The 22,441-nt window shown below is 41.5% G+C and overlaps 1 protein-coding gene across 1 annotated transcript in view; it reads right to left on the bottom strand.

Annotated features, from left to right (window-relative positions):
- Positions 1–22,441, bottom strand: part of IQGAP2 (IQ motif containing GTPase activating protein 2) — a 307,540-nt gene that overhangs the window by 250,060 nt on the left and 35,039 nt on the right. Inside the window, exon 2 of the mRNA XM_070377236.1 lies at positions 9,154–9,253. Within this exon, the coding sequence (XP_070233337.1) occupies positions 9,154–9,253 (100 nt within the window). The remainder of the gene's footprint in view (positions 1–9,153; positions 9,254–22,441) is intronic.

The following is a 22,441-nucleotide window of genomic DNA, read 5'->3' as shown; positions in this document are numbered from 1 at the left end:
CGATAAAGAAGAGGAAACAGGATTAACACAGTGCAAACATCCTGTGTAGGAGAGAACACTGAAATGAAGGGGGGTGAATGTAGCTGGAAGATACAGCAATAGGGAATGGGCTCACGATCAAACAGGAGACGCTGTAAGGACTGGACTATGCAGAGCCTGTGAGTCCCCACAGGAGTTTGGGTTTCATCCTCAGAGTATTAAGAAACCACTAGAAGGTTTTAAACTAATCAGAATTTTGAAAAGATTCATCTGATAAAGGACTGAAGCAACCAGAGGAGTGGGGAAACCAATCAGAGACCATCATAGTATCTAGCAAGTGATGCTGGAAGCCGGCAGTGGACTGATGGTGGAACAGAGATGTGAATACGTGAGGGGGATTTAGGAAGACAGTGGGCTAAATATGGGAGACACCTATGCACACACACACAGAGATGAATACAGCAAACGTAAGTGAAGGACAGAATTTCAAACCCATGAGTAAAAGCTTTAACCTCACAGCAGTGAGCTTTTTTCGAGTAAGTGTTATTAGCTTGTGTGAGCTCCCATCTCCCGAAGTGACCCTATTCTGCCTGTTTGTACACAATGGATGCTCAAAAAAAAAAAACCCCTGAAAAATGAATAGCGTTTAGACATCTCATGTGTGTTTGGAGTACCTTCTGTGTGCATTTTATCTGCTAAATATTGTATTTCACAGTTTTCTAAGGACCTCTCCAAGCCAGGCAGAGCAAGGGAACTTTTCTTTAACAAGAGCTTTAATGAGATATAATTTACATACATTTGACTCTTTCAATTGACTGAAAACAATCCAGTGGTTTTTAGTACACTCACAGCATTGTGCAACCATCGCCGCAATCAATCTTAGAAGATTTTAGTCCTGGCCAAAAACACTCACACCATGAGCATCAGTCCCCAAACCCCTCAATCCTGCCAGCCTTAGGCAACCACAAGTCTACGTTCTGTCTCTAAGGACATTTCATATAAGCGGAATCATAACAATGGATGTGGCCCTTGGTGTCTGGCTTCTTTCATTCAGCATAGTCTTGAGGTCCACCCATGCTCTAAATATGTAGCAATACTTCCTTCTTTGTTTTTTAAGACTACTGTTTTAGGTTCACGGCAAAACTGAGGGGAAGGTACTCAGATTTCCCACATATCCCCTGCCCCAGACACGCCCCAGGCCCCTCACAGTATCACCACCTCCCACCTGCGTGGAACATTCACTTGAATGGATGAACCTATATTGACAATCAGGCCTCCCTGATAGCTCAGTTGGTAAAGAATCCGCCTGCAATGCAGGAGATCCTGCTTCAATTCCTGGGTCGGGAAGATCCACCAGAGAAGGGATAGGCTACCCACTCCAGTATTATTGGGCTTCCCTGGTGCCTCAGCTGGTAAAGAATCTGCCCGCAATGTGGGAGACCTGGGTTCAATCTCTGGGTTGGGAAGATCCTCTGGAGAAGGGAAAGGCTACCCACTCCAGTACTCTGGCCTGGAGAATTCCATGGACTGTATATCCACGGGGTCGCAAAGAGTTGGACACGACTGAGCGACTTTCACTTTCATAATGACAATCACCCAAGTTCATATCCACAAAATAACCTGTACTGACAACCACCCAAAGTTCACAGTAACATTAAAGTTCACTCTTGTTTCTATACATTCTGTGGCTTTGGACAAATCATGACACTTATCTACTATTGTGGTATCTCACAGAATATTCCTACTGTCCTAAAAAGTCCTCTGTGCTCCCATACTCATTTTCCTGATATTTTTACTGTCTCCACAGTTCTGCCTTCTCCAGAATATCATATACGTGAAGTCATATAGTATGCAGATTTTTTAGATAAGCACTTTTCACATCATAATATGCATGTAAAGTTCCTCTGAGACTTTTCATGGCTTGATAGTTTCTTTTTTTTTAGTGCTGAATAATATTCTGTTGTTTGGATGTACCAAAGTTCATTTATCCATTCACCAACTGAAGGACATCGTGGCTGCTTCCAAGTTGTGGCTATTAAGAAAAAAGCTTCTATACACATCCCTGTGTAGCGTTCTGTGTGAACAGAGCCTTCATTCCACTGGGTAAACACAGAAGGAGCACAATTTCTGGATGATATGGTAAGAATTAATTTTATTTTATTGGGCTCAAAAATCACTGCAGATGGTAACGGCAGCCATGAAATTAAAAGATGCTTGCTCCTTGGAAGAAAAGCTATGACAAACCTAGACAGCATATTAAAAAGCAGAGACATCACTTTGCCAACACAGGTCTGTAATAGTCAAAGCTAGACATACATTTCCAGGAGTCATGTATGGATGTGAGAGTTGGACCATAAAGAAGGCTGAGAGCCAAAGAATTGATGCTTTTGAACTGTGGTGCTGGAGAAGACTCTTGAGGGTCCCTTGGACTGCAAGGAGATCAAACCAGTCATCCTATAGGAAATCCTGAATATTTATTGGAAGGACTGATGCTGAAGCTGAAACTCCAATACTTTGGCTACCTGATGAGAAGAAGCGACTCATTGGGAAAGACCCTGATGCTGGGAAAGATTGAGGGCAGGAGGAGAAGGGGACAACAGAGGATGAGATGGTTTCTATGGCATCACCAACTCAACGGACATGAGTTTGAGCAAACTCCAGAAGATGGTGAAGGACAGGGAAGCTGGCGTGCTGCAGTCCATGGGGTCACACTTGGACATGACTTAGCAACTGAACAACAACAAATGCTGAGAATGTTTAGTTTTGCAAGAAACTGTCTTCCAAAGTGGCTGCACCATTTTGCGTTTCCACAAACGAGTTCTTGGTGTTCCACCTCCTTGACAGCATTTGGTGTTGTCGTTGTTCAGATTCTGGTCATTCTGGTAGGTGTGTAGGGGTGTTCTGTCGTTTTATTTTCCATTTCCCTGATGACATATGCTGTGGAGCACCTTTTCCTATGTGTATTTGCCATCTGTGTATCTTCTCTGGTGAGGTGTCATCTAAGGTCTTTTGCCATTTATTAATCAGGTTGTTTTCTGATTGTTGGGCTTGAAGAGTTCTTTATGCATCTTTGATAACATTCCTTTATCAGGTATGTCTTTTGCAAATACTTTCTCCCAGTCTGTGACTTATCTTCTCATTCTATTGACATTGTCTCTTGTTGAGCAGAAACTTTTAAATTTAATGAATTTAAAATTAAATTCATTTTTACCAGCTTACCAATGCTTTCTTTCATGGATCATGACATTAGTGCTGTGTCTTAAAAGCTTTTGCCATACTCAAGTTCATCTAGGTTTTCTCCTTCATCATCCTCTCAGAGTTTTACAGTTGCGCATTTTACATGCACATCTGATCCACCTGAGCCCATTTCGGTGAAGCATGCAAGGTCTGTGTCTGGATGCACTGCCTGTATGTGGATGTCCAGTTGTCCCAGCACCATGTGTTGAAAAGACCATCTTTGCTCCACTGTACTGCTTTGCTCCTTTGTCAAAGTTCAAGTGACTGCATCTACAGGCATTTCTGTGCTCGCAGTTCTAGCCCACTGATCTATTTGCCCATTTTTTCCACCAGTGCCACACTGTCTTGATTACTGCAGCTTTACATTAAGTTTCAAGTCACGGAGCATCATTCCTCCAACTTTGTTCTCCTTCAATAGTGTTGGCTATTCTAGATCTTTTGCTTCTCCCTGTAAACTTTAGAACCTGGTTGTTGATATCCACAAAATAACTTTCAGGGATTTTGAGTAGGACTGCATTGTATCTATAGATCAAGTTGGGAAGAACTACCTTGACAATATTGAGTCTTCCTATCCATGAATATGGACTATCAGTTTATTTGGTTCTTTGATTTCATTCATCAGAGTTTTGTGCTTTTCCTAATATAGATCTTGTCTATATTTTGCTAAATTTATACCTAAACATAAAGCTATGACCAACCTATACATCATATTCAAAAGCAGAGATGTTACTTTGCTGACAAAGGTCTGTCTAGTCAAAGCTATGGTTTTTCCAGTAGTCATGTATGGATGTGAGAGTTGGACTATAAAGAAAGCTGAGCACCAAAGAATTGATGCTTTTGAACTGTGGTGTTGGAGAAGACTCTTGAGAGTCCCTTGGACTGCAAGGAGATCCAACCAGTCCATCCTAAAAGAAATCAGCCCTAAATATTCATTGGAAGAACTGATGCTGAAGCTGAAACTCCAGGATTTTGGCCATGTGATGTGAAGAACTGAGTCACTGGAAAAGACTCTGATGCTGGGAAAGATTGAAGGCAGTAGGAGAAGGGGACAACAGAGGATGAGATGGTTGGATGGCATCACCGACTCTATGGACATGAGTTTGAGCAAGCTCCAGAAGCTGGTGATGGACAGGAAAACCTGGGCTGCTGCAGTCCATGGGGTCGCAAAGAGTCAAGACACGACTAAGCAACTGAACTGATACCTAAACATTTCATTTTGGGGGATGCTAATGTAAATGGTGTTTAGTTGTTAATTGCTGGTACATAGGAAAGCAGCTGACTTATATGTTAACCTTGTATCCTGCAAGCTTTCTCTAACTGCTTATTAGTTCCAGGATTCTTTTATTATTCTTTCAGATTTTCTATACTGTCAATCTTGTCATCTGCAAACAAAGATAGTTTTTAATCTTCCTTTTCAAACCCTATAGCTTTTATTCCTTTTCTTGTTTTATTGCATTAGCTAAAACTTCCACTATAAAGCTGAAAAGGAGTGGTTAGAGGGAATATCTTTGCCTTGCCCCTAATCTTAGTAGGAAAGTTGTAAGCTTCTCACCAAGCAGTCTGATGTTAGCTGTAGGGTTTTTTAATAATAGTCTTTCTCAAGTTGAGGATGTTTCCTATATTCCAACTTTCCTAAGAATTTTTATCATAAATAGGTGCTGGATTTTGTCAAATGCTTTTTCTGCATCTATTGATATAATCACATGATTTTTCTTATTTAGACTGTTGATGTGATAGAGCACATTTAATTGATTTTCAAATGCTGAACCAGCCTTGCAAACCTTGGATAAACCCCACTTGGTTGTGATTCATATAGTTCTTTTTATACATTGTTAAATTTGATTTGCTTATATTTATTTTATAGCTGAAGAATGCTTCATTCTATGGATGACTGTTTATTCATTCATCAGTAGATAGACATTTGAGCTGTTTCTACTTTCTGCTCTAATGAATAACACTTCAGTGAACATTTATGTGAAGGTTTTTATATGGACATGGGTTTTCAATTTTCTTGGGGATATACCTAGTGGTGGAATTGCTGGACCAAATGGTTAACTCTGTATTTAATTTTTTGAGGAGCTGCCAGACTATTTTACAAAGTAGCTCCACCATTTTACAAGCCAACCAGAAATGTATAAGGGTTCCAATCTCTCTACATCCTTGCAAACAATTCTTTTTGATTATGGCTATCCTAGCATGAAATGGTATCTCATTGTGGTTTTAAATTGCATTTCCCTAAAGACTGATGTTAAGCATCTTGTCCTGTTCTTATGGTTCATTTGTGTATCTGATTTGGAAAAAATGTCTATTCAGAAACTTGGGCCATTTTTAAACTAGGCTATTTACTTTTTATGCTGAGTTATGAGTTCTTTATATATTCTGAATATAAGTCACTTAGTAAGTATATGATTTGCAAATATTTTTTCCCATTCCATGGGTAGTCTTTTTAGTTTCTTGGTGGTATCCCTTTGAATCAAGAAAGGTTTAATTTTCATGATGTCTAATTAATCTTTTTTCTTTTTTTTTTTTGGCTTGGGCTTTTGGTGTTGTCTCAAAAACCACTGACTCAAAAACTCAAGGTTGCAAAGATTTACTTCTATTTTCTTCTAAGAGATTTACAGCTGTGGTAAATTTTAATTATCATAACAAACCATTATAATTATCATAACATTTTAATTATCATAATAAACCATTTTAAGATAATTTTTGTATGGTGTGAGGTAGAGATCTACATTGATTTTTATGCAGGTGTACATCCAGCTGTCTCAGCATCGTTTGTTGAAAGACTGCTTTTTTTCCCCCATTGAATTGTCTTGATCAAATGGTTATTAGGTTGAACTAGGCTTGCATTCCTGGGATAAATCCCACTTGGTGGTATATAAGCCTTTTCATATGTTGCTGAACTCAGTTTGAGTTTGTTGAGAATTTTTGTATTTGTATTCATAAAGGATATTGGTCTAAGGTTTTATTGAGGTATCTTTGTCTGGTTTTGGTGTCAGAGTAATACTGGTCTCAACAGAAAGAGTTAGGAAGTGTTCCCTCCTCTCACATTTTTTGAAAGAGTGGGAAGTTTTTTTTGAGTACTAACTCAATTTTTTTTTACTTGTTTTACATCTAAGATTTAGTTTTTGAAATTTCTTCTTGAGTCAGTTTTAGTAGTTTGTGTCTTTCTAGGAGACAGTACATTTCATCTAGGTTAACCAATCCATTGGCATATAATCATTTATAACATTCTGTCAACATCCTTTTTATTTCTATAAGACTGGCAGTGATATCCCCTCTGAATGAAGCACTTTTAAACAGTCTGAGATTAACAATCATAGAATCTTGAAATTATTAAAACTAAAATCGAAGATATATCTGTTGGACTCTAACAATTCTGAAATTTAAAAAATTTTGAGTTACAGGACATATAAGCTAAATATCCTACCAGTTTTCACCTCTGGAAAGAAAAAATAGAGGCAAAAATACAGAACCCAACACATTTCTAGTTAAAATACACCAAAGTCAGTTCAACTGAAATAAACAAGAAACAGTTCCTCGCTAAATTTTCACATTCTAAGTACACCATTCAATGGAAATTCAATATTCTAAAGCAACTACACTCACAGGAACACACACATGCATGCACTATAATACATCCAATATAATAAATGTCTAATGCATTAACAGTGTAAGAGAATCAGGCAATAAACTCTCTCAAATAAATAACTTTTTGAACAGAGACTAACTCACTCCATTTATGTTTTGAGTTTAGGGCCATCAGAATTCTGTATACTCTGCTTTCTGAAATCACAGCACATGTATTACTAGGCACATAATTTTTACATACTCCATAACCAAAAACCAACTTCCCAGAAAGTCATTAGAAATGTTCAGATATTAATAAAAGATTCATAAATACATATTACATCTAAACCTCTACTTGCAAGGTAAGTTTAGGAAAACCATCTTAAAGGAAAAACTGTGTATTTTACCATCTATTCTTTCAGTTTCAAAGAACTTAGGCTAATTGTTATGCTGACTTTTTGAAACTAAAATTTAAGTACACAATTCTGAAAACAGTAAAGAAGATGACAAGCTTCCAAGCTATCCTGATACCACTTTGATACATTCAGGAGAAAACTATGCTTGTTATCACCATACACCTGACTGGCACTACAGGTTAAAGAACACTTACAACCTTCTTAGTCGATTTTTAGGGGGAAAAAAATCCATTAAGTAAGTAGGGCAGGTAGTGGTAACATCTTTATCATCCCATTAGAGAGGAGACACAGAGAAGGCAATGGCACCCCACTCCAGTACTCTTGCCTGGAAAATCCCATGGACAGGGGAGCCTGGAAGTCTGCAGTCCATGGGGTCGTTGAGGGTCGACCATGACTGAGCGACTTCACTTTCACTTTTCACTTTCATGCACTGGAGAAGGAAATGGCAACCCACTCCAGTGTTCTTGCCTGGAGAATCCCAGGGACGGCAGAGCCTGGTGGGCTGCCGTCTATGAGGTCGCACAGAGTCGGACACTTAGACACAACTGAAGTGACTTAGCCGCAGCAGCAGCACAGAGGAGACAAAACTGAACTTCCCACAGGGTTGACCTGTCCAAGGTCACAGAGTTCAGAAATGGTGAAGCTGAGACCAGAAAATCCAGTCTAGTGACTCCCAGTCAGACAGCTTTTCCTCTGTGTGACACTGCTCCCCACTTCTAGAAGCCTGGAGGCAAAAACCTAGAACGGACAGTGTGTATCAGGAAGAAGTTTCCACTAACTCTCCTGAAACTTTTTCATTGAAAGTATGCTTATTTTGAATGTCTGTGAATCCCTATCCTTATCTAACTGGAGCCACAATTTGGCTAAAAGCATGTTTTTAATAATCTTAGACATACAGTGAGTCTTCAGTGACTTGCAACCTGTCAACTTCCAGACATGTTAAATAACCTTTAAAACTTAGTCTTTAGAGCTTAGAGCTAAAAGGCACTGTGAAAACATTAAACGATCCTGGAAAACCCCCTTTTAAGCAATTTTGAGGCCAAATTAGTGCATGTGTCACTGGATGATCTTCTACAAAGTACTGATGAAAATCCTCATTCTTTGAGCTCTGTAGGTAGTTATGTATAAGTGATCAGAGATAATTAACACCAACGACCATTAACTCCAGGTTTATTTTCTACAGAGATAAGAGCTGAAACATATCTGTCCACGGAACAATATTGTTGCTTGATCACAGTGCAAAGCATTAAGTCAGAATCTACCTCAAGGCATCCGGGCATTGCAGTATGCACCCAGCAAAGGACAAAGTTCTGATTCCCCTGATACAGAGGCCTAAGTGTAAATACTTTCTTTATCTTCACTTTCTCCTTGGAGAAGCCAACATTTCCTTGTAATATGAAAAGTCTAAAAGAGTCAGTGCAATTTTCAGAGACAACATACCTTCAGTGATCACACACCCATGAGTTAAAAAGGAGACTGCTGTCATAAACCTGCCATCTAGCTTAGTGAGCAATGGACTTCAGTCCAACATGCTGTGGGCATGTAGGAATATATAATTACACATTAATTAATAATAATAGTGATAATTATAATCACTGGGGTAGGGTTGGGAAAAAGATCTGAGGATACTCTGAGGAAAAGGAAGTTGGTTTAAGTCTCTGCAGCTCCCCCAACATCCATGCCAGAGAGACGAGAAATTTTAAAATAATCTGTAATTTTCCAAGAGATTTCCTGGGAGGCTCTGAGGAAGAAAAAGGAACAGCTGCCTCCCTAGTGCCTTGATGCTGGCTGTGGGAGCAACTTTTTCTCAATTCTTCCACTGACAACACACAGGTTGATTCTTCTCCCATTACCTTAGTCCTACCAAGGCTGCAAATGAGTTATTAAAAATATAGTACCCAAAGCTCATCTCTAAGAGAAGGGGCACAAATAGACCAAGTCTGACTCTTACCTTTTGGCTTCCTCCAGGTGACACAAATATTCATAAGCGATATTCTGCCGCCTCCTCTCATCCATCTCCTCTGCAGAGAGTCTTTCATCATCTACAATAGCTGGAAAGAGAGGATAACATCACATCACTTGGAAGAACAGTGTTCAAATCATGAGACGACCAACTAGAAAAAACTCACATGCAGCTCAACACTGAACACTGAGAGATGGGAGTATTGAAACATCAACCACAGAAAGAGAATTGCCTTTGGATTTTACAATGTTATATTATTTCTAGCAAAAACTGCAATACTGAAGTATCAGTCTGTTCAGCTGCTCAGTCATGTCTGACTCGTTGCAACCCCATGGACTGCAGCACGCCAGGCTTCCCTGTCCATCACCAACTCCCGGAGCTTACTCAAACTCATGTGCATGGAGTCGGTGATGCCATCCAACCATCTCATCCTCTGTCACCCCTTCTTCTCCCGCCCTCTGAAGTATACATGGACATTACACAACAGAAAGAGAATAGCGATCAGACCTCACAGATGTGATGCCACAGGATTTAGACAGCCTCAAACCAACTAGAGGATGGTCTACCAGCAACTGTCCTCAACAGGCTTCTAGAACTGGTCCAGTGGCTCCGAGAATCAGATTGTCCTGGAAATTCTGGGGTGGAACAAAGAATCTGCAAGGACTTGTGTTTTCCCACTCCTAGAGGGGATTGAGGCATCTCATTCAATCCCAATCCTATTTTACAGATGACAAAGTCACTAAAATCCCTCCCTTGCTTATGTCTCGGCCTTTACGAGGCTTTCATGGTCAACAGGTACCCAAAAGAAAAATGCAATGGAGACAGCCAGGGAGCAGAGTCTTCAGGCCCACACCCTTTATTCCAACATGAGCCTAGTTTATAAACTGCCACACTTCAGCCCTGCTTTTCTGTAGAGGACTCAGCCTCCCCGCTTCCTGACTGCACTTCCTCTGCTTGTGGCCTCAACAGTACCCGGCAGCCGCCAACAGTCACATCAGCCAAGTTTTGGCTGCCTATTTACAGGACAACACTTCTCTCTCATAAAAAGAATCCCTTCCCCCTCTTCGGTCCTGAGCGTCCATTCTGATGGCTGTAAAATGAATTTGGTTTCTCGCTGGTTAGATTTCTCATCTAATGAAGACAATGTGTGTAAGCAGCACAAGGGGCAGGACCGTCGGGGTTTGCTCTTTTGTTCCCCAGTCGCCAGCTCCAATCAGCCGTTTAAACGGGACCCCTGGGCTTCCCTTGTGGTTTAGACGGTAAAGAATCCTCCTGCAATGCGGGAGACCTGGGTTCGATCCCTGGATTGGGAAGATCCTCTGGAGAAGGGAAAGGCTACCCACTCCAGTATTCTGGCCTGGAGAAGTCCATGGACTGTATACTCCATGGGGGCGCAAAGAGTTGGACAACTGAGCGACTCTTACTTCACTTCACTCCCAAGCAGAAGAGAGGATATGAAGGTCACTCATCCATTCCCCAAGAAAGGCCAAGCACACATCTGACTAATGAGGCACCTGAAACATCAATCTGGCAGGCAAAAGGAGTTAGGAGCAAGATCTGAACTCTTATTGGGCAAGTACAATGCTCAACACTTAAGATCTAAAAATAATAACCAAATCCTCAAAGACTTCAAAAGAAAGGGGAGATTATGTTTTCATCAATATGTAGATATAGATATAGCGACCCCGTGGACTGTCGCCCACCAGGCTCCTCCATCCATGGGATTCTCCAGGCAAGAATACTGGAGTGGGTTGCCATTTCCTTCTCCAGGGGATCTTCCTGACTCAGCGATCGAACTTAGGTCTCTTGCATTGCAGGCAGACGCTTTAACCTCTGAGCCACCAGGGAAGCCCAGATATAGATATAGATATGTATAAACATATATATATATAATATACATATATAAAATACACACAAAATATATAAAATACACAAATATATAGAATACCATAAGCATGGGAATATGTACTAGATGCTTACTTATTGAGCACTTAATTTCCTTCAAGGCTTAGGCAGAATTTAGTATGCAGTGTCTCATTTAAGTCTCAGGACTCTCTCCGAGGCAGGTATGTAATCTATCGCACTTTACCTCTGAGCAAACAGCCTGAGAAGGCATTTGCCCAAATGAAGAGCAGAGACATTAGAGCTAGAAATATTAGTCTGGGAGGGAAAAAAGCGAGTAGAGAACTTCAGGAAATGTCTTTGTTTATGGGTGAGGAAGAAAAGGAAACAGCAGAAGAGGCAACTAAAGAGCCTCTTGATGAGGGTAAAAGAATAGAGTGAAAAAGCTGGCTTAAAACTCAACATTCCCCAAACTAAGAGCTTGGCATCCAGTCCCAACACTTCATGGCAAATAGAAAAGGAAAAAGTGGAAGCAGTGACAGGTTTCATTTTCTTGGGCTCCAAAATCACTGGTCATGGCGACTGCAGGCATGAAATTAAAAGACACTTGCTCCTTGGAATGAAAGCTATGATGAACCAAAGGTCTGTATAGTCAAAGCTATAGTTTTTCCAGTAGTCAGGTATAAATGTGAGAGTTGGACCATAAAGAAGGCTGAGCACCCAAGAATTGATGCTTTTGAATTGTAGTGCTAGAGAAGACTCTTAGGAGTCCTTTGAACATCAAGGAACTCAAACCAGTCAATCTTAAAGGAAATCATTCCTGAATATTCCCTGGAAGGACTGATGCTGAAGCTAAAGCTCCAATACTCTGGCCACCTGATGTGAAGAGACGACTCACTGGAAAAGACCCTGATGCTGGGAACGATTGAAGGCAAAGGAGAAGAGCATAGCAGAGGATAAGATGGTTGGATGGCATCACCCACTCGATGGACATGAATCTGAACAAACTCCAGGAGACAGTGAAGGACAGGGGAGCCTGGCATCCTGCGGTCCATGGGGTTGCAAAGAGTCAGACATGACTTAGCGACTGAACAACAACAACGTCCCTCCCCTGCCCATTCTCCTCACTGTTACCAAAAGCCCCTTTGTAACACACAGTCCTACTGATGTTATTCTCTGTCTCCAAACCTTCGATGGATCTTCATTTCCTACAGAACACAGCTCTGGAAGAGAACGTGTTTCCTCTCCTCCCCTACGTGAACAACCACTTTGCAGTGAACCTTCACAAAGTGGGCTAACCATCATCCCGAAAAGAATATACTTCAAAATTATGGTTTCCTCATTAGGGGTCACCTTAGAGGATACCTTGCACGCCCACACAGCATCACCTAGTCCTCTCTCTTCACTGTTCCTAACAGTTCATTCCCAGGACACCCCATGACTACTAGTTTCGTATTTTAATTTCCGTCTAAAGAATGCCTCCCACTTCTCACAGGATATTTTCATGTTTTGGTACCTTCATACATGTTAAAAGCTTGAAAGCAATAGCAAACTCCTAGTCAGAGTCCACCTGCTCATTTTACCCTCCTCAGGGGGTAAGGGAGGGGTCGCCTTCAAAAGGAGGCACTCTGCCTGCCACCTTCCTTCCGCCTCAACCAGCCCACCCAGGAGGAGGGGAGAAGCACCAGCAGGACTGTGCTCAGACCTCTGCCCCCCACCTGCCTCCATAAGCCATGCAAGATCCCACCAGCCCAGGGCCACGGGGGGCTCTCAAACACTGAGGTCACCACCCAAAGAGAAGATGTGACTTCATATTTTAATTAAAACACACACTCGCCACAAAGCTTTACCTTGCTACTACAATGTACTGGCTATAGCTGATGGAATTCTACCCATCCTTAAGGTTTAACTCCAGGACCACTTTCTTTCCAAAGTCTCCCCTGATGGATTCTATTCACAATGTCCTCTCTTCTGGTACCGAAACTGAGCAGGACCCAGTGGGGCCTCCTGGGGACAAATTCTTTACATGTCTTTCGTTTCTTGTTTGCAGGGAAAAGGTTTCAGCCTCCTAGACCTTTCTTCCCTGAGTACCAAAGGACAGATTCCAACAGTCACTAATCAGGGAATGGAGGAGAAGCAGGAAAAAAAGGAGCAGTCAAGAACCAATAATGCATCTATGGGGCAGGATCCTGGTTTCTCTTCAAGGAATATGTTTAACAATATATTTGAGTTCTTCTGCAGAACCAAGGCCCTCGCTCAAGAGGATAACTTCAGGCAGAGAACAAGATTCCTGAAGCACCGCCCTAATAGCGCATCAACAACCAATCAGAAGAAAGCCACACGCCCCTCAGCCCTCACCCCATGTTCTGCCCATAAAAACTGCTCCCTGAAAACCATGAGAGAATGTCAGGGTGCCGAGCATGAGCCACCCAATCTCCGCGCGTGGCCCTTTCGCTGCTCCAGACCCTCAGGTTTGGGTTTGTCTGGGCTCGCTGTGTGTCTTACTGTGCGCATGAACCTGCATTCTGCGCCGGTGCCAACTCCACGGCTTTAACAGTAAATCCTACGAGACAGGCCTGTGTCCTCCAGGTGTCAGCACACCTCCCTGCAGACGCTGCACACTCCATGAAAGTACTGACGGGCTTTAAAATATCTACCTGGGGTACTCTTATTTGCCCATTTACGTTGAATAAAGGATGTGGTCACTGATGAAGGAAATACAGCACTGTTCTGTAGACTTCACTCGACTAACATTCAATTCACAGATTCTATGAGCCAAGCAAGAGTCAGAGCACCAGACACGGGGCAGTGAACAAAGCAAAAACTGCATGTCCTCATGGCACATTGTACACATTCCTTCCTTCCCTCCTAACCTGGCCCACATCCCTGGCCACTCCTCTTCCAACCACACACACTTCAACTTCACGTTCCTTCCTTCATGACCTATTGTGTCAAAGTGAACACCAAGGTTACGAGTGTGAGAACGTCTTAATTACAACAAAAGCAGATCTCTCTGGGCCACAGAGGTTGCCTGCAAATATTTCTGCATTACTCAGCATTTACTAAGTAGCAACTTCTGATAAGGGACACAGGCATGGATACTAACCCTGCCATTTAAAGAGCCTTCACAGAGCTGATAAAATACACTTCAGCATGACACTCCCACCTATAAAGCACTTTTCCATATTATTGTGTGGTTTTCGTCATCTCCCTGAAAGACAGGCGTTATCTCTTTCTTACAATTGAGAACAGGGTCAAGCCAGGGGAAGGGACTGCCATGGTTACTGCTGGCTCAGTGGCGGAGCCGGGGCTGCAGCTGAGGGCCCTCAGTACCTTGGCCCTGCTCTTTGCCCAGCGCCACGCTGCTCCTGCTGAAGTTGAAAGGGCCTTGTCACTGTCAAGCCCAAGGGAAGATCACTAAAGTGCCTTCAAAACTGCTTTTTAAATTGATTAACTGAGACTTCCTCTAAAGTCCATCTTTACTTGCTGCCTTGAACACTAAGAAACACAGGATATCGTGAAAAACTACTTCCTGAAGTATTAGCAACTCACAAAACACTTGCTGTAATGTTAGCCAACATTGGCTAAAGATGGTAAAGCAAGAACATTTTATGGAAATCACAGTTCAGTTCAGTTACTCAGTTGCGTCCGACTCTTTGCAACCCCATGAACCACAGCACGCCAGGCCTCCCTGTCCATCACCAGCTCCAGAATTTACCCAAACTCATGTCCATCGAATCAGTGATGCCATCCAACCATCTCATCCTCTGTCGTCCCCTTCTCCTACTGCCTTCAATCTTTCCCAGCATCAGGGTCTTTTCCAATGAGTCAGCTCTTTGCATCAGGTGGCCAAAGTACTGGAGTTTCAGCTTCAACATCAGTTCTTCCAATGAACATCCAGGACTGATCTCCTTTAGGATGGACTGGTTGAATCTCCCTGCAGTCCAAGGGACTCTCAAGAGTCTTCTCCAACACTACACTTCAAAAGCATCAATTCTTCGGTGCTCAGCTTTCTTTATACTCCAACTCTCACATCCATACATGACTACTGGAAAAACCATAGTCTTGACTAGACAGACCTTTGTTGACAAAGTAATATCTCTGCTTTTTAATATCCTGTCTAGGTTGGTCATAACCTTCCTTCCAAGGAGTAAGCGTCTTTTAATTTCATGGCTGCAGTCACCATCTGCAGTGATTTTGGAGGCCCCAAAAATAAAGTCTCTCAGTGTTTCCATTGTTCCCCCATCTATTTCCCATGAAGTGATGGGACCGGACACCATGATCTTCGTTTTCTGAATGTTGAGCTTTAAATCAACTTTTTCACTCTCCTCTTTCACTTTCATCAAGAGGCTTTTTAGTTCCTCTTCACTTTCTGCCATAAGGGTGGTGTCATCTGCATATGTGGGGTTATTGATATTTCTCCTGGCAATCTTGATTCCAGCATGTCTGAGGTTATTGATATTTCCCCGGCAATCTTGATTCCAGCTTGTGCTTCCTCCAGCCCAGCGTTTCTCATGATGTACTCTGCATATAAGTTAAATAAGCAGGGTGACAATATACAGCCTTGACATAGTCCTTTTCCAATTTGGAAACAGTCTGTTGTTCCATGTCCAGTTCTAACTGTTGCTTCCTGATCTGCATACAGGTTTCTCAAGAAGCAGGTCAGGTGGTCTGGTATTCCCATCTCTTTCAGAATTTTCCACTTTGTGCTGATCCACACAGTCAAAGGCTTTGGCATAGTCAATAGAAGCAGAAATAGATGTTTTTCTGGAACTCTCTTGCTTTTTCGATGATCCAGTGGATGTTGGCAATTCGCTCTCTGGTTCCTCTGCCTTTTCTAAACATTATAGGGTTTATTCAGAGGTTTAAGGAACAGAATGAGTTGGTAGAAAACCTTTCGAAATAGAACTATGAAGTCAGAAACAGAAGGAACCCTAAAGAGTTTATTTTCCTAAGAACACCCACAAAATCCACTGTGAAAAGAGACCAAGACCGTCTTGACTCATGAAGGAGTTGGCACGGTCACTTGTTCACTTCAGCTACTCTACTTGCCCCTTCACACAGGAGACCAAGGCCACCACCTCCTTTGCGTTAAAATGTATTCATTTGTTCAACAACTATTAGAGGGGTTGCTCTGTGCCAGTCTGTTCTAGGGAACAACACACCAAGTCCCTCATGAAGTTTTTATTAAACAACTGAAAGTCAAAGTGTTAGTGCTCAGTCCAATCTTTTTTGACTCCATGGACTGTAGCCCACCAGGCTCCCCAGTCCATGGAATTCTCCAGGCCAGAATAATACTGGAGTGGGTAGCCATTCCCTTCTCCAGGGGATCTTCCCAACCCAGGGATCAAAGCCGGGTCTCCTGCATTGCAGGCAGATTCTTTCCCGACTGCTGGCATAACTACAGGATGCTTAGAGAAGTGGGGATATACTGGAAGGAGCATTAGCAAGAGTCACAAAACCAGGGATGGGAACCCCCACTTTACAAAATGGTATTAAGGAAAAATAGGTTGAGAATATGATATGAATCATCAGTTCATAGAAACATGCCACAATTTAGTGTTTGATGGACACACTGTTATTTTGCGTGACTCAATATTTCTGTAAGGAACTCTGAATATCCTCAGGTATATCATTCAACTCAAATGTGTACTGAACCATCTTGTAAGAGTTAAGACTGCGCTCACCTGGGTGACAGACCCAAAGCCTTGACATGGGAGATTCACCTAAATGGGTAAATCCTCACTCTCAGAACTTAGAGAATGGCTACCAGAAATGTATACCCCAAGGAAGAGAACTGATTCTGAAAGCCTAAAACTGGGAAAAGGGGTGGGATACCAAAAATGAGAGAACCCCAAGTCTGAGATTTCTAGTAAGCTGATACTCAGTAAACTGACCCGTGATATATTCTGGCTTCCTACCAGCTTCCTGAAGCATTTCACAGCTACTTAATCTGAAGTTTTACAGGACCACATGATCAAACTTCCCTAAACTGAAGTTTCTTTTGAAAAACAGGCAAACCTGGGGTTGAAGTTGTTAGCAACCTGAAACACATTCCCAGGCACTCTAAAGAAATTGAAACGACAATAGAGACTGCCATCCTACCTGTTACAGACATTGAGTTTCACCAAGCCATGAAAATTATGAGACCCTGAGTACACAGGCTGACAGTTCATCCATCTCCACATCTCCACCAAGTGCCAGGTAAATAGTAGGTGCTCAGTAAAGTCTGCTGATTGGTGTGCACTCAGCTTTGTGCTAACCCACTCCAGTATTCTTGCCTGGAGAATCCCATGGACAGAGCAGCCTGGCAGGCTACAGTCCACAGGGTCGCAAAGAGCTGGACACAACTGAAGCGACTCAGCACACATGTATGCAGTTTTGTGCTTGACAGACAGAGATGCTACGTCCTTCACAAGCTTAGTCCTACTAAGTCCAAGCCCTGATGTTAATACAGCCATACTGTTCAGATCCCAAGGGAGGAGGAACGAATTTGAAGCCTACCTTGGAACTTCTCATGCATCAGCCATTTCTAAGGACTCTCCAGAGTTATAAATCCACACACAACTTCAGAGGATATTCAAGGTACACGTGGCAGTAAGGGGCTGTGGCCACTTCCCAGAAAGCCCTAAATCTTCAAGTTCAGCATTCCAAGGAGAATTTCCTAGTGGAAAGAAGGGTAACCAACAAACTACAGTTTCCTTACAAGTGTTAGGGTCTCTGATGAGCTACCCATGTGCTTTTTCCAGTAAGGTTTGTTGTGGAGTCACTGAGCCATGTTCGACTGTTTTGTGACCCCATGGACTATAGCCCACCAAGCTCCTCTGTCCATGGGATTCTCCAGGCAAGAATGGAGTGGGTTGCCATTTCCTTCTCCAGGGGATCTTCCCAACCCAGGGACTGAACCCAAGGGAAGCCCTCTAGTGAGGTTACTGAGGCTCAGAAGAGAGAGATTTTTCATCATAATTTCTTAGAAAAATGAAACATTTTAGGCTTTGTGAAACATTTATCCCTTTCTGCAAACACAGTTTAAGTATATATAGCTTTAAGATCAACATATGAAAAAGAGTTATTTGATCCCACTTTGATGCAAAAGGTGCCAAACTTCTCCCAAGAGCCAAACTTTTCCCAAGAACGTGATCATACTTGAGTACCTAAGATGCCAATCTGTTTCTAACAAGCCCGAGATCTCAAAACCCAGGACAGCTTTTCAGAACAGGACCTCATTCTACATCTCACACATGGGAAGAAAATTAATTTTGGTCCACTGTGCAAATTTGACCAAGAATGTCTTTTTTCTATTTTAAATAACATGGAAACTCAAAGCAGACCATGAAGATGTTAAGATCCATACACAGAAGTGGCCAACCTGAAGTCTGGGAGCGGGGGTGGGAGCAGGTCTGTCTGGGACTTTGCTCAATTTGGGAAAAAAATTAAAAGCAATTATTATTAGATTTGGTATTTTGTAGTCAATTATAATGGCAAAAAACCATCTGGGGACAAAACCACCTCTTTAGCTACCAAATAGGCACAGGGAAAGTTCCATTTGCTCTCTACCTGCTCCTACACAGATTTCAGTAAGGAAGAATGGAGTATCAAGTTTCCAAAGCCAATATAAGACTTTTTAACCCTGACTGTTAAAATTACAGAAGGAATTATAAAAATCTTAAGCCTAGATGAGCTTCTAGTATTTTTAAAGGAGGGGAAAGGAATTCAACTTATCTCACTTGGATATTTATTTTTTACCCTTAAGATGGTCAGTGCAAAAACACTCCAATTTACAACAAGTCCTAAAATGATTCTCCCTGCTTTCCATAGAAAATGAACATTTTAAGGACACAGACATTTACTTACACTTTGATACTTCATGGAATGATATTTTACAACTGTTAAACAGACTTAGCAGGTTATGTAATGATGGCTCGTGGGCTGTTCTCAAGGAGAAGTCAGTCCCTGGTAACCCTCTGTCCTTGCCCTCTCAAACTATTCCAAATGACCTAGAATATCAGAGAATACGGCCACAAAGCTAGGAGTCTTAGGAGACAATAGAATAGGGAAGCGTGGCCTCATTTCTCCTTGACTACTAGCAGAAAAGAAAAAATAAATCACAAACAGTTCAAAGGTAAGTGCAGGAAAACAAAAGAGCTTCTTGGTTGAGTTTTTCTGTTTCAGGCGCATATGCTATATTTCTCTCATTCACGTGAGCGCTTTGTGATACACGCATGAAAGTAGCATACGGAAGGGATTAACACCTAATGATCACTTACCGCATGCCAGATACTTTACATATATTATCGCTTATCCCCCTTTAAGACAGGAATTTGAACCTCCACTTTTCTGATGGGAAAGAAATGCAGAGAGGTTGGGTCATTCTGGCTTAGGCAATTCTAAGATCACAAGGACAGTTCAGTGGCAGAGCTGGGATCTGAAACAACCCTGACTCCAAAGTTCTGGAATCTCTGGATTCCAGTTCTACCTTACCTAAGTGCCACTGCCTCCCTGTATGTAAATGTTTGATAACTGGCCCAGCGGCCATTAGACTGTTCTGAGGGTGCTATTAATGGTTATTACTGATATCTCATTAATCAGCAGATAGATTTACATGACTTTTATTTTATGCAGAGTACATCATGCAAAATGCTGGGCTGGAAGACTCACAAGCTGGAACCATGATTGCTGGGAGAAATATCAACAAATTCAAATATGCAGATGATACTACTCTAATGGCAGAAAGCTAAGAGGAACTAAAGAGCTTCTTGATGAGGGTGAAAGAGGAGAGTGGAAAAGCCAGTTTAAAACTAAACATTCAAAAAACTAAGATCAAGGCATCTGTCCCCATCATTTCATGCTAAATAGATGGGGAAAAAGTGGAAACAGTGATAGATTCTATTTTCTTGGTCTCCAAAATCACTGCAGATGGTGACTAAAGCCATGAAAGTAAAAGACACTTTGCTCCTTGGAAGGAAAGCTATGACAAACCTAGACAGTGTATTAAAAAGAAACAACACTGTTGGAAAAGGTCCGTATAGTCAAAGCTATGGTTTTTCCAGTAGTCATGTACAGATGTGAGAGTTGGACCAGAAAGAAGGCTGAGCACCAAAGAATTGATGCTTAGGAATTGTGGTGTTGGAGAAGACTCCTGAGAGTCCCTTGGACAGCAAGGAGATCAAACCAGTCAATCTTAAAGGAAATCAACCCTGAATATCCATTGGAAGGACTGATGCTAAAGCTGAAGCTCCAGTATCTTTGACTACCTGATGTGAAGAGCCAACTAATTGGAAAAGATCCTGATTCTGGGAAAGACTGAGGGCAAGAGAAGAAGGGGGTTGCAGAGGATGAGATCATTGGATGGCATCACTGATTTAATGGACTTGAGTTTGAGCAAACTGAGGGAGATAGTGAAGGACAGGGAGGCCTGGTGTGCTGCAGTTCATGGGATTGCAAAGAGTCAGACACAACTTAGGGACTGAACAACAAAAAACACAATTTTCCCTGCTGGAAACCATATAAATTAATGCTATTATCTTGAAAAAGTACAGACAGTAAAATTACAGGCTTATTTCTCAGAGATGTAGAAACCTCAAATGTAGTCCAGCAAAGGAAAAAAATATTAAGATAGTATTCAGTATTGCCAAGTTAGACTACATTAGGAATGCAAGAGTTGTAACAAGACCAAAATGAAAACCAACAAAAAATTAAATGACACCACTATGTCACGTCATAAGCAAAATGATATGGTCAATAAATGCTGAGAACACATTTGAGAAAATTTACCATGTTTTCTCTGAGGCACCCATCTGCATTTTACTCCTCTTTCCTCACAAAAGGTTAATTTCTATCTAACTTGTCAATCATGCCTGATTTTTATGAGATTTTTATTTTTATTTTATTAACTTTTTATTTTACTGAAGTACAGCCAATTTACAGGGCTTCCCTGGTGGTTCAGCAGTAAAGAATCCACCTGCCCATGCAGGAGATACAGGTTGGGTCCCTGGGTTGGGAAGATCCCCTGGAGTAGAAAATGGCAATCCACTCCAGTATTCTTGCCTGGAAAATTCCATGCACAGAGGAGGAGATGGTGGGCTACAGTCCATATGACTTAGTGACTAAACAGGAACAAGAAGACAAACATTAATTTACAATATTGTGTTAGTTTCAGGTGTTACAGCACAGTGATTCACTTATACAGATATAAATTCTCTTTCATATTCTTTCCCCTTATCAGTTCAGTTCAGTCACTCAGTCATGTCCGACTCTTCGCAACCCCATGCACCACAGCATGCCAGGCCTCCCTGTCCATCACCAACTCCCGGAGTTTACCCAAACTCATCTCCACTGAGTTGGTGATGCTATCCAACCATCTCATCCTCTGTTGTCCCCTTCTCCACCTGCCTTCAATCTTTCCCAGCATCAGGGTCTTTTCAAATGAGTCAGCTCTTTCTCCTTATAGGTTATTATAAAATATTGACTATAATTCCCTGTGCTATCCAGTAGCAATGGTTATATGTTAATCCCAACCTCCTAATTTATCCGTCCGCAAAGACTTGATTGTTTAAAAGGGGTGTGGCTGAGAGGGAAGAGCAGTGCTCTGGGAGCCTGTAACAATGTCATACTCCGTGTCCTCATATGTCAAATGGGAATAATGCCACTTAACCCCACGAAGCTGTTGTATGAGTGTTTTTTAGAAACATTTTATCATAATGTATATTTCAAACTATTTAATAGCTAAATTCTTGTGTAATCAATTACTAAATGAGTCTGTTGTCGTTCAGTTGCTAAGTTGTGTCCGACTCTTTGAGACCCCATGGACTGCAGCATGCCAGGCTCCTCCGTCCTTCACTCTCTTCTGGAGATTGTTCAAATTCATGTCCATTGAGCTGGTGATGTTATATAAGACAGAAAACTTATAAACATAAGTATAGTAAAGACAACAGATAATAGGATAGTTTTTCCAAGCATAATCGATTATATTCAATTTTCCCCTCACTTAGTCTCCCATGTAACTTGCAAACTGAATGTATTTGAAGCTATATAAATTTTTAAAAGCACCATTTTAATTTCACACACCCATATACACATACTGTATACATATATACATGTGTGTATATACTGCTACAATAATTATATAACATTTTGTTATTATATAAACTATAATAGGGGAAAAAAATCCTAAAAGGAAACATCAAAATGCTAAAGCATTTGTTTCCAAAAGGAGAGCTCTGAGTTTCTTCCTTCACTTTTTGATTCTTACATATTCCAGATAATCTACCCCACTGATGTGTATTACTTTAATTATATCAAAAATAAGAAAGGATTCTATTTGTTTCAATGTTCAGTTACACAAAGATTTTTAAAATATGATGAGAACTAAGCCTTCATGCCAGTTCCATTGAGAAAGATAACTTTCATGCACCTAGCTGACCCATTTGAGCTT

This window comes from Bos mutus, chromosome 10 (genome assembly GCF_027580195.1).
Source record: "Bos mutus isolate GX-2022 chromosome 10, NWIPB_WYAK_1.1, whole genome shotgun sequence".
In the NCBI taxonomy this organism is placed as follows: domain Eukaryota; kingdom Metazoa; phylum Chordata; class Mammalia; order Artiodactyla; family Bovidae; genus Bos; species Bos mutus.
This window is presented reverse-complemented; position numbering and strand designations above follow the sequence as displayed.